We start from the raw sequence: 13,564 nt of genomic DNA on the forward strand, positions 1-13,564 counted from the left end.
TACTTAAGTGATTTAAAAATAATACCACACATATACGATTGACTCTCAAAATACACTCACTTTGGGGCCACTTAATACCAAAGGAGTTCCACGACACGAAATGAGAGTGTGGGACATATTTTTAGAGCTTCATCCTCTTTTCAACAAACAACTATGTGAATGCCATCCATTTTGCAATGCCATCTTAGCCATCTTATTCTTAAAGCCTGAAGCAGTTGTTGCACTTTTTGTAAACTCTCTTAACTCATTGGTTTTACCTTCAACCTCCGTGAGCCTTCTCTTCAACTTCAACTGTTATTTAAAAAGATTTCTTAAAAATTGAATGGGATATCTTTATTATAAAAACACACTAAATTCCTTTTCTGAATATTCCAAAATTTAGTGTACATTAAATAATCTAAATAATTCTTAAGTTGTGCCGAGTATGTATCGGTGAACCTTTGCAGTAAAAAGAAAATTTTTGGTACAGAATTTTTCCTAAGTTCCATGAAATGATTTCAGTTTTACTGGTTTTATCCAAGTCCAGATAACATCTAGTCTAAATCGCAATTTTTGTAAAGTATAAAAAAATTCTTTTTAATTAATTTTAAATCAATAGTACCAAATTTCGGTGTGGATCATATGTGAGAGTTTTCCCCCCATTTTTTTAGTTATTTCTACTATGGTTATACAAATTTTCTTGTTTTAAACATTTATCAGTTTTTTTGCCTTACAGGAATACAAATATGTAATTATATGTTTTTGTAAGCTATATGTAAATAAGAGTATAGAATATGTATGTTATAAAAAAATCATTTTGGTGAAAAAAAATCTAATTTCCCGTTTAATTTTGTAGTTCATGTGCTTCAATTACTTTTAATTGATTAATGCATACCTTCAGGATAAAAAGAATAAAAAATATTATTGCCAATCCAATTACTGTATATTGAAAACTTCTATTGATTTACAAGGCTCATTTTTTTCGTTCTTTATATTTAGCATTCTGGACGAGTGCATCGCTTTCTCTTAACCACTCGTTTAGGGCATTCAGCACCTCCATTACGTCCCTCTTGCATAACATACCGGCGCTTCTCACTGTGCCCCAATCCGCAAGATACACTGCATGGCGACCAGGGGCTCCAGTCAGATAAAACACAGTCCACAGGAAGATCATCTGTATCAGGTGTTGTGGGGTTTTCAACAATCCTCGAAGGTGTACTGATCTCTTGTGCTACATTTGATAGTCTTAGAGCCTCACATGATCTCTGACAATCCTCAAGAAGAGCAAAATTATTTTGATTTCCTCTACAGCCACCATATGTAAATGAAGAACACCGTCCATTTTCTTGGACATATCCATATCGAACGAAATTCCCACGACAAGGTCCGACATCAAGTGGTTGAAGACAAATCTCTAAATAAATGAAACAAACAAAATTCATTACTCAAAGTAACAATAATATGAAAAACAAATTTTATGACAATTTCCTTAAAAACTATATACCTATAGTTATGTTAAAATTTCTGATTTTTAATTTTTCTTTAAATCTTAAATATACCAACCTCTGGCAATTTGAGGATCTAAAACACAATCTGGGCGATCAGTGCAATTCCTGCTTTGTGATAGCTCTAGCCTGGATTCACATTTTTGCTTCAATGAAGGATCTCCAATGTATATTCGAGTTTTAACTTTTACGCCATTGCCACATGTAGCACTACAGGGACTCCTATGAGAAAGCAAAGGTACGTAAAGGATACGTAAAAACTAATTTTAATGGACGCATTCCAGAAGGTTAATTACCAATCACTCCATTGTGTCACAGGACACATCGGGTCAGGAATTTCAATGTCAGCCAAAGAGCATTCAGGCATCATGCACTTCTGTTTCTCCACAATTGTGATGTGGGGACATTTTTTTCTACCTTTATGATCAATAAAAGTACGCGTCCTCATAGATATGCCAACGCCACATGAAGCTGAACACTCTGACCAGGAAGACCATGGTGTAGTGCGACAAACTCCAATACCTTCTCCAGCATCATCAACAGAAGGAGCAGCAGCAGCTAGATTTTCATCTTCTTCGTCGTCACCCTGTCCGCCTCTGTGAAAAAAAAATATTACAATTAACTTCATCTCTATTATTATAAAAAAAAACCCTGTCACTTACTCGCATTCAGAAATATCAGCTACACACATTTCCTTTGACACTAGTTGACGATTGCATTTTAACATTGTTGCTTTTTCTTGATTTCTGTATTGCCGATTTCTCATCCGAATGCCTTTTCCACATGACACAGAGCAAGGAGTCCACTCAGAGAAGTCAGTCGTCTCACATTCTGGCCTGGATGATTCCTCAGTATTTTCTGAAACATCTAATTGAGCCTGAATAAAGTCATCATCGCATCCCCGTGCAATATTTCTCTCTTTGCGAATGAAAAGCTTCGCCAATGGGACCATTGTGTTTGATGTGGGATTGTAAAATGGTGCTCTAGGATCTTCTGGGTACATCGTTGTAATTTTATACATTCTCTCTCTAGGTTGGGTCTCTGAATTTGGAGACTAAAACACAATAACGTGAATAAGGAGAAATGAATTAAAAAGTTTATAATTTACCATGTAGCTAATTCCATTATCAGTGCCTGCATCCCATGGGTAGAGATCAATATCTAAAGATTCCATCCAAGAACAATCTTCTTTGCACAAATTCAACCCATTAACGCCCACTACCCAATCAGGAGATGGTCCAAACATCGACACAAGGGACATCTTAGGATGCTTCCGGTCAACACGAAAGTGGGATGTGGTGTTAGTGTTTACACTTGGATACCACAATCCTGCAGCTTTTATCAGGCTCCTCAGTTTAGATCCTTTGGAACGAAGTTCAGTTTCTAAGGATCTCACTGAACCCCTATAATTTTAATAAAAGATATGCAATACATACCTTAATTATCAATTTACTTCAATAATTTTATTTCTATCACTGATTTCCTTAATTAATTTAAAATTTTTCTCTTGACCTGTGTTGTGAGTAATATAACAACAATCTATTTAAAAAAAAGAAGCGACGTTCACCGTAAAAAAGTATTTTTTTTTTACTTTCTCATTAACTTATCAGCAAGTGATTCAAGGAACTCTGTTTCCTTCGCTTGCTGACCACGTTTAGAATTTTATTTATATTCTCCTTGTTTTAGTAGTTTTGTATCTTAAAAATGAATTTACTGTGACAAAAGTTATTAAAGATTTCTTCATTAAAATTTTGCCTCTTGTACATATTTCTCAAACTTTCCATCTTATAGTATTCAATGATAATTATTTTGCGCTTTGATAAAATTTATCAGCAATTAAGAAATGATTCTCAATGCAAAACCTATTTGACATATTTTCAAGAGTAAATTAAAATATTAATTCACTATGTGACATCATCAGAATTTCTATGTCTATAATACTTGTGTGTATACAGAAACATGAGATTACTCACCATTCTGCAAGATTCTTAAATCCATCTGTTGCAATATGATTTTCGCCCCAAAAAGAAAAATTTGTCTCATGCGTGGCTCCAATCACATCTGAGAAATGTGTGAGCCATACGGCAAAAGGATAATCTTTGGGGTGGGTTTCATTTGACCAAATACCTTGGAAGATAAACTGAAATAGAAACAAAATAATGTTACGCTCAGATTTTCAGTGTTAAATGAGACCCAGAGAAATAATTTACATTGTATTTAGCATCATCACAAGCACAACATTCTTCTGCGATGGAGTGCCTTGTGGGTTTTCCCTCGCAGATAATCTTTGTGAGGCCTCCATCATCGGAAAACCATGCATCTAGACTTTCATAGACCATCGCTGAAAGTGCTACACATCCCGATCCAGCTGCAGGTGCCACCCACATGACTTGGATCTCGGTTTTGGGGAGATCATCTGTCTCTGACACGGTATTAACGCATTTATCGTTGAAACGTGTGAGATGATCTCCAAAGAGCTGGAAGCGACCCACCCTCTTAGGACTGGCCATTGAAAAGAGGGCAGTATTGAGATGTGGTGTCGAGGATGCCTGAACACTCAGCATAAAGTGTGTGAATTGTTGGAGGCGTCTGTGTGTTCGTGACCCAAGCAGGAAGAGATTGTAAATTTTCCCTGGCTCATATCCATTCGGCTCTCCGCCAATGATCAGCTTATATCCATTGTCCCCTCGTGTACGACGACTGTAGTTCTCAAATGGCGGCACCTTTCTACACCCAGACACCTGCCCTGCCAAGAGGGCTATTGAAAACCCCAAGAGGAAACTCCACAAGAGCATCTCTGTTACACTGCTGAATACAACTGAGTAAATTTTGTGTTAGAATCTCTCTCACCAGATGCAGATAAACACAATTGACGTTTCAATTTGCTTCACCAGGCTCAGTATTATTGGCGTCCTCTCTGAACCACAAACACGGCCTCGATAGGAGAGTTGAACATTGTAACCTCTGACCCAAGAGTCTCATAAAGATAAGAATCACACCAGAGCAAAGAATCCCATAGAGAAAAGCTCATTCTCCGAGTAATGTTCATTTTATTTTTTTTTTTTTAGTTTACTGAAGGCTGGAACGCCAAATTATAAATATATATAATTGTTATTATCTTATGACTTCATAAATATCAATATCTCCTATAAAGAATTTTTTTTAAAAAATCAAAAATTGAATAACCCAAAAAACGATTTTTTCTTATCACAAATAAGGACTATTTTCTGATCACACAAAAATAAAATAAATCATTGCATAAAGTTAAGTAATAAGTCTTATTTTTATACGTAATATCGAGAAGTTAAAGAGTGCAAAAATCTCTCCAAATTGAAATTGCTAAAAGGTCAGGATTGGCGCTTCACGGTGGTCCAGTAAATCTAAAAATATATATATTTTTTAGGTAAAAATTTGAGATTAAGTACAAACTAGCAAAAAAAAAAGAATGTTTCCGCCCGGGATCGAACCGGGGGCCTTCCGCGTGTTAGGCGGATGTGATAACCGCTACACCACGGAAACATGTGGTGTATGTTTTGAACTGAATACATTCGCCCATGCAAATTTATTTCTTGCACCATGTACTTCAATTTCATTTGTTTTTGATATTAAATATAAATACATGTAGGTATTAATATCATTATCTAACCTTTTGCGATGCTCCACCATGGTAGGGTAACATATGTTAGGAATGCATTCAATGGCGTTGACTGCTGACGTCGGTTTTCTTTCCAAAAGTGGAAAGTCTGTGTGAATCCTTTGCTAGCCCACAACGGATTGTACGCTCCATCATCCAGCTCTGTAATAAGATCACAAACCAAAATACAATTATTTCAATTTATCACAAGGTGTTCATTATTTTTTTAAGATTTAAGTATGCAAATAAAAAAAATCGACCTTTCGAAGACTTTTTGGGCATATCACACCAATAGTAGATGTTAGTGCCATCGGGTGTTGTCTTCTGGGGAACTTTTTTAAGCGAAATTGGTCTGCTATACCACATGCTGTGATGAATGGTGCTACGTTTCCTTTTAGGGAATGTCGAGTAGAATCTCTTGCATGATATTTTCTTAAAATTCCCATTTAAAACATCCCCCACATCTTGATTTTTTTCTTCTTTTCTATATCTCTTTGAATTGAGATTTGTATCGGATTTAACGTTGTTTTTCTTTTCCACTTCATTCTCATGATATTCCACCTCAGTACTAAGAGGATGAGGATCTTTTGCAGGATCAATTAATTTTTTTTGAAGTTTCTGTGACAATTTGGCACCACTCTGTCTCTGCTGTACAACTGGAAGCTCCTCCTTACCGTGCACACGAACAATTAATCTTGGATCGAGATCACTTAAAACACCAATCTTTACAACATCATCAGTCAAATCCCCATTAAGGGAGGTTGCATCGTCCGCCAATTCATACTCTTCCACATTATTACGGTTGTTCTTCCGGTGTCCTTTAGGCGACTCTGTGACTTTCTTTATCTCTTTCCGGGAACTATCGAATGTCTTTGGGGATTTTTTCTTTTCCTTAATCGAAAGCTTTTTGTGTTCCTGTGATCCCGGCATCTCAATTTCACTCTCCACCGTCAATAAATTTTGATGTTTTGGACGACTCCTTTTGGGTGTTACATTGGCAAGGCATGCCGGAGAATTGGCCTCATCGCACGTGCGACAATAAACATCGGACATTTGTGCCGATGCTGAGTCACTCCATCGCTTCTTGGAGCCAAAGCAACACGTGCAGCATGATGTGGCAGATGCCAATTTTGTGTCCGACGCAGAGGAAGCAGGACGATCTGTAAGACAGATCACACATTCCAATGTGGTTTAATCGCAAGTTAAAGAGGAAGCCCACATTTTACTACCCCTATTGCAAAATTAAAAACAGATTTTGTTATCACTTCTCTCATTAAAAGCAACTCAAATGGAGAAATGGTGTGAGCTCTACTTTACATTAAAAAAAATCAAAATTTTTTTTATTTCATATTATTGTTGTTTTTCGCGACTGCGGCAATTTAAAATTGTCAATGTATTGTGCTTTCTCCTGCTTAAATTTTTGATTTTGTCTTAATTTAAGAATCGTCCTGCCTCCTCAGAATCACATTTCATATCTTAATTTCTACTAAAAGAAAAGCCATCTATACTTTATAAATTATAAGCCAATTCATCAAATAAGATTAATTAATTAATACAGAAGACATAATTTTAATAATACATCATCTAAAGCAGAAAAAACACACTTTGGAACGATATTTTGTGCTCTTTTTATGAGAAAAAAAAATGTGCAACACAATCGAATTAGCGTGCATGCAATAGTAAATGGTTTAAAGCTTATGAATTTTTACTCACCATCACGTAGGTCTCCAGCTTCAATCTCTGATATATCATTTGCCAGTGAATCGAGACCCTCATTTTCAGATCTTGCCTTGCTTCCAGCTGTACCGTCTTGGCCACTCTTAGTTTTCCAAGCGAATCGTGCAAAGTGATTGAGATTAGCACTAGGGTCACTGAGACGACGCTGATGGCGATACGTATAAAAATCCTCATTCTCATCATCCCAGTCTGTATCCCACATGTCAGTGGCACAGAATCTGTAAGATAAAAATAAAAAGAAAAGTTTTCGTTATGAAGATTTTTTTCTTACATTCTATTTGTGTTGAATGTAATGCAACTTTGTATCACACTCTATCAGCTGTTTCCGTGGTGTAGTGGTTATCACATCCGCCTAACACGCGGAAGGCCCCCGGTTCGATCCCGGGCGGAAACACTCTTTTAAATTTTTTTTCTTCGCTTACCCAGGCTCACTTGTTGGAGTTTCCACACCGGAACCTTTGGGCTTAGTCACAGCCATCTCAGCATGACCCTTTCCCTGGGGGCCCTTCATTCGAACAAATTCACAACGAGTTTGAGGTCCTCCTGAGCTAAAGAGCCCAAACATCATTCGTTGTGCCACTTTTGAGCTTAAACTAGATTGCTGAAAATAAAAAAAAAAATAATAATGTTATAGACCCAGAAAGTGCAGGAGCGAAATTTCACTCACTCTAGCATCGTAGACCTTTTTCAAAGCATCGTAGCGAATGGAGCCTAGAAAGATGACTCCCTGAACAGAACCATCTCGATCGCTGGCAACTAATTCTACGCACACCATTTCACCATCACGTACGAGGATGTCACTGAAGACTTCATCAAAATTGTCAACCATGAAGCAAATATGAGGATAGGTCATCTCCTCCCCTTCACCCTTTGTGTCCATTTTCCGACGACTAGGTGATGCATAAACTCTCTGTGTGTGTCTCCGAAGCACTTGGAGTTCTTTCGGAGATGTCCGAGTACAAATGGCAAGGGTAAGCTTGTAATCAAACTGATGAATCACCAAATTCAAGTACACCGTCTCCTCCCAATCTACGTCGGGATCACCAATTGGCAGTTTCCTTGAATCCTTGCGAAACACATCCACATCAGTCTGCTTCGTGAAAACAAATATTAATAAACACAAGAGATATTCAAAGATATCTTATATCCACCTCAAACTTAGGCATATGGCGTGAGGATCCCTTGACGTGCTTCTTCCGGACAAAAAATAGTAAATCATCGGAATCTATACTATGTTCAGGCTCAGCTTGAAAAAGAAAATGACGAACAAACAAATCTGTCCAGTAGGTGGTTCCTTGGAGAACAACAAATCCGCTGTCTACGAAAAACCGGGAGGCGGAGAAAAATCAATAATTGACATGATTAGCAAATTGCTATCTGAATAATAATCACCATCTTTAAGCAGCTGCCGCATCTCTTTTGTCCGCTGAAAGTTTATTTCATCCAGAAGTTGCTGAAGAGCTGTGGCCTTAAGAAAAGCAGGATTCAGGGCCATTTCGTGAATTTTCCTCAAGGCAAAAATATAACTTTCGCGGGCGTTTCTTCACTTCACAACTACAGGAGAGTAATTTTGAAATTAGAATCTAATATGTTTACTTTTTAAAAAAAAACTACATAGCAGAGCTGTTGTGGACTAAATAGCCAATTGAACTGCAGACCAGATTTAATAAAATACAATTTCAATTCTTGCATATGAATAAAAAATCACAAAACAAAAGGAGTTTTTAAGTTTTATCGTAGCCCTACAAAATACTACCTTGAATAACCCCTGGAACTTTCTGTAGAATGTCTGTAGATATTTTCTCAGTTTATATGAAAGCAGGAATTGATACAATAAAAATGTACCGTGTAATAAAGACATGCATAATAAATCTTTTACTTTACATTATTTCATAAAAATCCTTAGAAAATCACTAATATCATAATATCAATTAAAGAAAAATGTAAAAATATACACTGGAGAATTTCCATAGACGCATAGAAATACCCAGTTTCTGGGTTTTTTACTGCCAAAAACAGTCAAAAATAAACAGTCAATTCGGACTAGTTCGCGTGTTCGGCCCTGCAAAAACTATAAAGAAGAAGAAGAAGAAGAAGAAAAACTTGTTCGTGTCAGAAATGTAAGGTTAGATGTGACAAAATAAAAACAACAATGGAAAAGTTCCGGATTTTCGCAATTTTCCTACTTTTCCATATAGCTGAATACGCATGTGAGGATAATCCTTGCCTACACACACTTTCGAGTACAGACATTGTGGATCTAACAAATCTTAAAGGGTTACAATTGGTTGCATATGCTGCAGGAAATCAAACTTATGTGTTCAGTGTTTGCACTGATTCTTCTTCTCTACCAATCACTTTTGCCGAAGCAAAAAACTGCACAGAGAATGGAGGATTCTCTCTTTGCATGTTCAATAATACATCTCCGGTAAATTCAACAAAGCTGGCAAAAACGATGGATTGGAAATGGACTGAAGACTCTGATCGCATCTGTCTTTCAGCGGATTACATGTCTTTGTTAGTTTTCATTTGAAGAAAAAAACCAACAACAAAAGCCCAATATTATCTTTTTATCTTTTCAGGAAATTACACATAGAACTGACGTGCATATCTTCGAGTACTGCTAAAAAGAATGATTCGTTTTTTGTAGTAGCGCCAACAACAGACGATCAAAAAGATGGAATTGTGACGAATTTTCATCTTCTATCGCCACTAGCATGCCCCCAAAAGATACCACGTAGTGAGGGACTTAGTACAGGAGGTGTACTTATGGTAATACTCCTAGTAGCATTCACTATGTACTTTGCCATAGGGATTGTTGTAAACTTTTTCATGTTGGGAGCTCGAGGGATTGAAGTCATACCAAATATCACATTCTGGCGGAATTTGCCAGGACTAGTCATGGTAGGATTCGTATTTTTTACCAAATGATACATTCGAGCTTATCTAATTGCTCTTTTTTTCTTTCAGGATGGCATAAGATTTTTGCAAAATGGTTGTAAAGTCAGACCTAGTGATTTAGTTCAAGGTCGAGACACATATGATTCGATTTAAATTTCGAGGCTTTTGTTGATCATCTCACCATTGCATTGTGAACCGATCTTTTTTGGTTACTATATTATTGTGAAAACTTATTATAAAGATTGTAGCCTTTTTTCATAACAATAAAGATTTTTGAATGGCATGCACGATTTTTGAGGATAAAGGGCGTGATAATAGTCGTTATTGATTTCAAATACAAATATACAGCGAAATTTTTTTCAACTGTCATCAACGGGCATCTTGTGACAAGAGGGTTTTCAAAGTACTATTTTCTAATTTTTATAAATGTAAGCAATTCAGGAAATTTCTTGACCATCTTAAGAAGGTTTTAGATTTAAAGATTTTCTATATTAGGTAAGAAAAGTTTTAATAATCGTGAAAATCGCATTAAGGCTGTCAGTACAAAAAGTGCGCACTAGAGGAGCTGATTGTCTATGGTCGTTCGATGAAGGAGCTTGACAGTGAGACACCATTGCGTTGTCGTCTGGAGCCGTGGTCAGACATCCGGGAAAAGTGAAAAATAATCCCATTTTTGGGGTATTTTCATTATAAAACCCATTGCAAGTGCATAAGAACAGTTTAAACAATATATTGGACATGGTGCTGGCCGAAAGAAATACAGAAAACGTGAGAAATGGTGGGAGGAGATCTCGCGGTCCGAGCCCCAACGGTCATCATTCGCCTGAATCCAGTTCCGATGATGACAATTGTAAGTATCCTTCTACTTTAAGTAATATGATGTGAATTTTGAGTTGTATTCTAATACTGATAAGGGGATCCGCACAGCCCTGGGTAGCTATATCCAGAGTATAAGGTTATATATGGGACAATCAGGGACCAACCGGTAGCGATACCCAAATGGTTCAATTTGGATTTGTATGTCAGACTAATTATCCTTTTTTCTCTTTCTTTTCCACCCGTTTCAATAGCTTCATCCAAGAAAATTGGAAAATCTTTGAAGAAGTCAAGCGAATACGAAGGTAAGCTTTCCGTGAGTTTTTTTTCTTTGTCACTTCATGACCATAAAACTGCCCTCCTGCTTCACAGCCGAGAAAATTCGTGTGGGGCGCGACTACCAGGCTGTCTGCCCGGAACTTATAAATCCAATGGAGAGAAAGGTGGATCAACTAAACGACAGGGCCCTCCTTGTGTGGTCACCTACAAAAGAAATCCCTGATGCCAAGTGTGAGTATCTGGATGTGTGCTTTTCCTTGAAACGTTGCACATTATACTTTCTCAAAATGGCGTCGTTCTTTACCATGACACGGAAATGCCCTCATCTTCTGTCTTTCAGTGGAAGAGTATATTACGGTGGCTAAGGAGAAGTATGGGTATAATGGTGAGCAAGCACTTGGAATGCTCTTCTGGCATAAACATGATCTCGCGAGAGCAGAATCTGACCTCGCTAATTTTACACCATTCCCGGACGAGTGGACGGCGGAGGATAAAGTGCTCTTTGAGCAAGCATTCCAGTTCCACGGAAAGAGTTTTCATCGTATCCGGCAGATGGTAAGTATTTCCTCAACATCTCATTGTTTTACGTCCTCAAACTGAATTCTCTTTTTCAAACAGCTACCGGACAAGTCAATCCCTAGCCTGGTGAAGTACTATTACTCGTGGAAAAAGACGCGGAGTCGTACGAGCGTAATGGATCGTCAGGAGAAGATAAAAAAGAATGAAAGCTCAGAAAATGGGAGTGAGAACGGAAGCAATGAAGAATCGGATAGTGATGAGAAGGTAAGGTTATTGGCATGCACAATTTTTGGACATTTTTCCTTACTCTGTATATTACTATCCACAGAAATGGCCCATTCATCGTGGTATTCATAGGGCCAGTGGATCACCCCCTAGAGGAGTCAAAGATGATCAGGTATCAAGCTCTGCAGCAAGCCTCCAGGTATGTATGTCTTATATACATATACCAGTCAATCTCTATACATATATGCTTTGTTAGACTTCATTTTTTTTACCTCAATGCATCCTAATGCTTGAAAAAATGTAGAGTGGGCTACCCTACTTATTATGTACTTCTCTATATATTCCTCCCATATTCCTTTGATATCTGTAGTTGTAGAAATATTTTGTAACAAATTCAGTAGAATATCGTTGAAATACACGGATATGCTCTGTGGTCGGTAACATAATTCTCTAAGTATGTAAGTAATTAAATTGATTTTATTCATTAGATTTGCTTTTATAAATCATTGTGCATCTATGGACCCAAGAAATTCCTGCAGTTTACCTAGATAACTAAGCAGTATGATTTTCATAAGACTGGGCTTCAGCTTGCCAGTTAATACAATATTTATGTACAATGACGTTGAAGTTGATTTGCCAACACTTCTTAGAATTAATTGTAGATTTGTTTTTTTTTTAATCAATTTCAAGAGATAAAAATTATTAACTCTAAACTCCAAAATAAAATATAATAATTTTTCGTTCTGCTTAAATGTACTAAAGTGGGATAAAAAGTTTATAATTTTTAACGAAAACAAAAAAAAATCTGTCAGGTTTTTAAGTAAATATAAAATATAAAAAAAACAATAAGGATTTTGAAGATTACGACACAGTTCAGGACTTGATTGCGGTCTTAAATATTTTCATTCACTTTAAAAAAAATTAAAGGAAAATCATCTATTTGACTGGAACCCATAATAAAAGAAACAAAAAGTTAAAGTAAATATTGAAATTTATATTAAGAATTCCTTAATTCTTTATATTATTTTGTACATTTTTTGAGTTTTCAGTGTCATCAAATAAGCGTAATATATCCATACATACATACAACTACTTTATGTTACCCTTTTCAACGATATAGGGCATGCGCAGAATATATCTCAAAAGTTTCTTGCTTTTTGTGATATCCACCATTTTTGTGCGTTTACGATTTTCTGGGTATGGAAAGTATTAAGCAACTACTTTATTATATTGCTCTTTATTTATATCAAAAGATAAAATAAAATGGAAACAAATTAATTAAAAAAAAAACTCCTTTTAGTGCATTATAATTATGTGTTCCTCAAGCCATACGCTTTCCTTATCATTTTTTAACCTTACTCATGACTGTCCATTATTTTAGCTGTGATTCTTTTTTATACAATTTTTTTTTCTTGGCAATGATAATGTGTGTAATTTTATATAAAAAAAAAGTTGTAGTAAAACAAAAAACTGAAAATATATTTTTTTAATTGAAAAACGTATAAAAAATAAAAATACAATGTAATAGAAAGGATATATTGAAATGAAGATAAAACTTTAAGTAAATAACAAAAAAAACTATTGTAGGCGTCATCATCTGCAATATGCACCATAAATTCAAATAATTCTGGAAATGACACCAATAACGATGTGCAAGACACAAAAGGTGGTTCACTTCCAAATACTTCATCATCGCCGTCCACAAACGCGTCATCCGCATTGTCCTCAACCACTGGTGGTTGTGGCGGATGTGGTGTTCCGTGTAATCACGTGAATAGCACGCCACAGGGCAAATTATGCAACAGTTGCTATCATCACTGGAGGTACGGATAATGTGCGACTTTTTCATTGTTTTAATTTTAATTTTACATGCCTCCCTTATATATATACACATTGTTTTTAAAGACATTTTCATAAATAAGAAAAAAATCATTTTTTTATCTTTTTTTTTTTGTAATTATCACGGGAA

The 13,564-nt window shown here is 36.2% G+C and overlaps 4 protein-coding genes and 2 non-coding genes across 14 annotated transcripts in view; 3 read left to right on the top strand and 3 right to left on the bottom strand.

The window, feature by feature from the left end:
- Positions 1-307: 307 nt before the first annotated feature.
- Positions 308-4,395, bottom strand: LOC129797479 (spondin-1). Its single transcript, XM_055840106.1, has 7 exons — positions 3,695-4,395; positions 3,458-3,624; positions 2,593-2,887; positions 2,147-2,538; positions 1,781-2,080; positions 1,543-1,706; positions 308-1,393 (listed from the first exon to the last, which is right to left on the bottom strand). The coding sequence occupies exons 1-7, from the start codon at positions 4,277-4,279 to the stop codon at positions 975-977; spliced, it is 2,322 nt and encodes a 773-aa protein (XP_055696081.1). The 5' UTR covers positions 4,280-4,395; the 3' UTR covers positions 308-974.
- Positions 4,396-4,514: 119 nt separating this feature from the next.
- LOC129797490 (uncharacterized protein KIAA0930 homolog) lies at positions 4,515-8,811 on the bottom strand. 7 transcript variants are annotated; one of them, XM_055840133.1, is made up of 9 exons: positions 8,612-8,811; positions 8,248-8,409; positions 8,007-8,173; positions 7,523-7,948; positions 7,278-7,456; positions 6,832-7,073; positions 5,379-6,278; positions 5,131-5,280; positions 4,515-4,864 (listed from the first exon to the last, which is right to left on the bottom strand). In XM_055840133.1, the coding sequence occupies exons 2-9, from the start codon at positions 8,348-8,350 to the stop codon at positions 4,824-4,826; spliced, it is 2,208 nt and encodes a 735-aa protein (XP_055696108.1). In that variant the 5' UTR covers positions 8,351-8,409; positions 8,612-8,811; the 3' UTR covers positions 4,515-4,823. The 7 variants fall into 7 exon arrangements, with proteins under 7 accessions (XP_055696108.1, XP_055696110.1, XP_055696107.1 ...); XM_055840135.1 differs by having other exon boundaries at positions 7,523-7,945; positions 8,470-8,618; XM_055840132.1 differs by lacking the exon at positions 8,612-8,811 and adding an exon at positions 8,470-8,591.
- Positions 4,931-5,003, bottom strand: Trnav-aac (transfer RNA valine (anticodon AAC)). The gene has a single exon. It is a non-coding gene; the product is annotated as a tRNA-Val (tRNA).
- Trnav-aac (transfer RNA valine (anticodon AAC)) lies at positions 7,177-7,249 on the top strand. Its single transcript has one exon. It is a non-coding gene; the product is annotated as a tRNA-Val (tRNA).
- A 132-nt stretch (positions 8,812-8,943) lies between the features above and the next one.
- Positions 8,944-10,039, top strand: LOC129797704 (cation-dependent mannose-6-phosphate receptor-like). The gene is made up of 3 exons (XM_055840524.1): positions 8,944-9,372; positions 9,438-9,759; positions 9,826-10,039. Exons 1-3 carry the CDS (start codon positions 9,008-9,010, stop codon positions 9,907-9,909), a joined length of 771 nt encoding a protein of 256 aa, XP_055696499.1. The 5' UTR covers positions 8,944-9,007; the 3' UTR covers positions 9,910-10,039.
- Positions 10,040-10,332: 293 nt separating this feature from the next.
- The window catches only part of LOC129797536 (REST corepressor), a 303,631-nt gene continuing 300,399 nt past the window's right edge, over positions 10,333-13,564 (top strand). Inside the window, exons 1-7 of one of the 3 annotated variants that reach the window (XM_055840236.1) lie at positions 10,343-10,606; positions 10,827-10,877; positions 10,945-11,082; positions 11,192-11,406; positions 11,470-11,634; positions 11,699-11,794; positions 13,183-13,418. In XM_055840236.1, coding sequence (XP_055696211.1) covers positions 10,495-10,606; positions 10,827-10,877; positions 10,945-11,082; positions 11,192-11,406; positions 11,470-11,634; positions 11,699-11,794; positions 13,183-13,418 — 1,013 coding nt within the window. In that variant the 5' untranslated portion in view covers positions 10,343-10,494. Of the gene's footprint in view, positions 10,607-10,826; positions 10,878-10,944; positions 11,083-11,191; positions 11,407-11,469; positions 11,635-11,698; positions 12,403-13,182; positions 13,419-13,564 lie in introns of all 3 variants that reach the window. The other 2 variants (XM_055840237.1, XR_008751340.1) reach the window with 2 other exon arrangements.

This window comes from Lutzomyia longipalpis, chromosome 1 (assembly GCF_024334085.1).
Source record: "Lutzomyia longipalpis isolate SR_M1_2022 chromosome 1, ASM2433408v1".
NCBI lineage: Eukaryota > Metazoa > Arthropoda > Insecta > Diptera > Psychodidae > Lutzomyia > Lutzomyia longipalpis.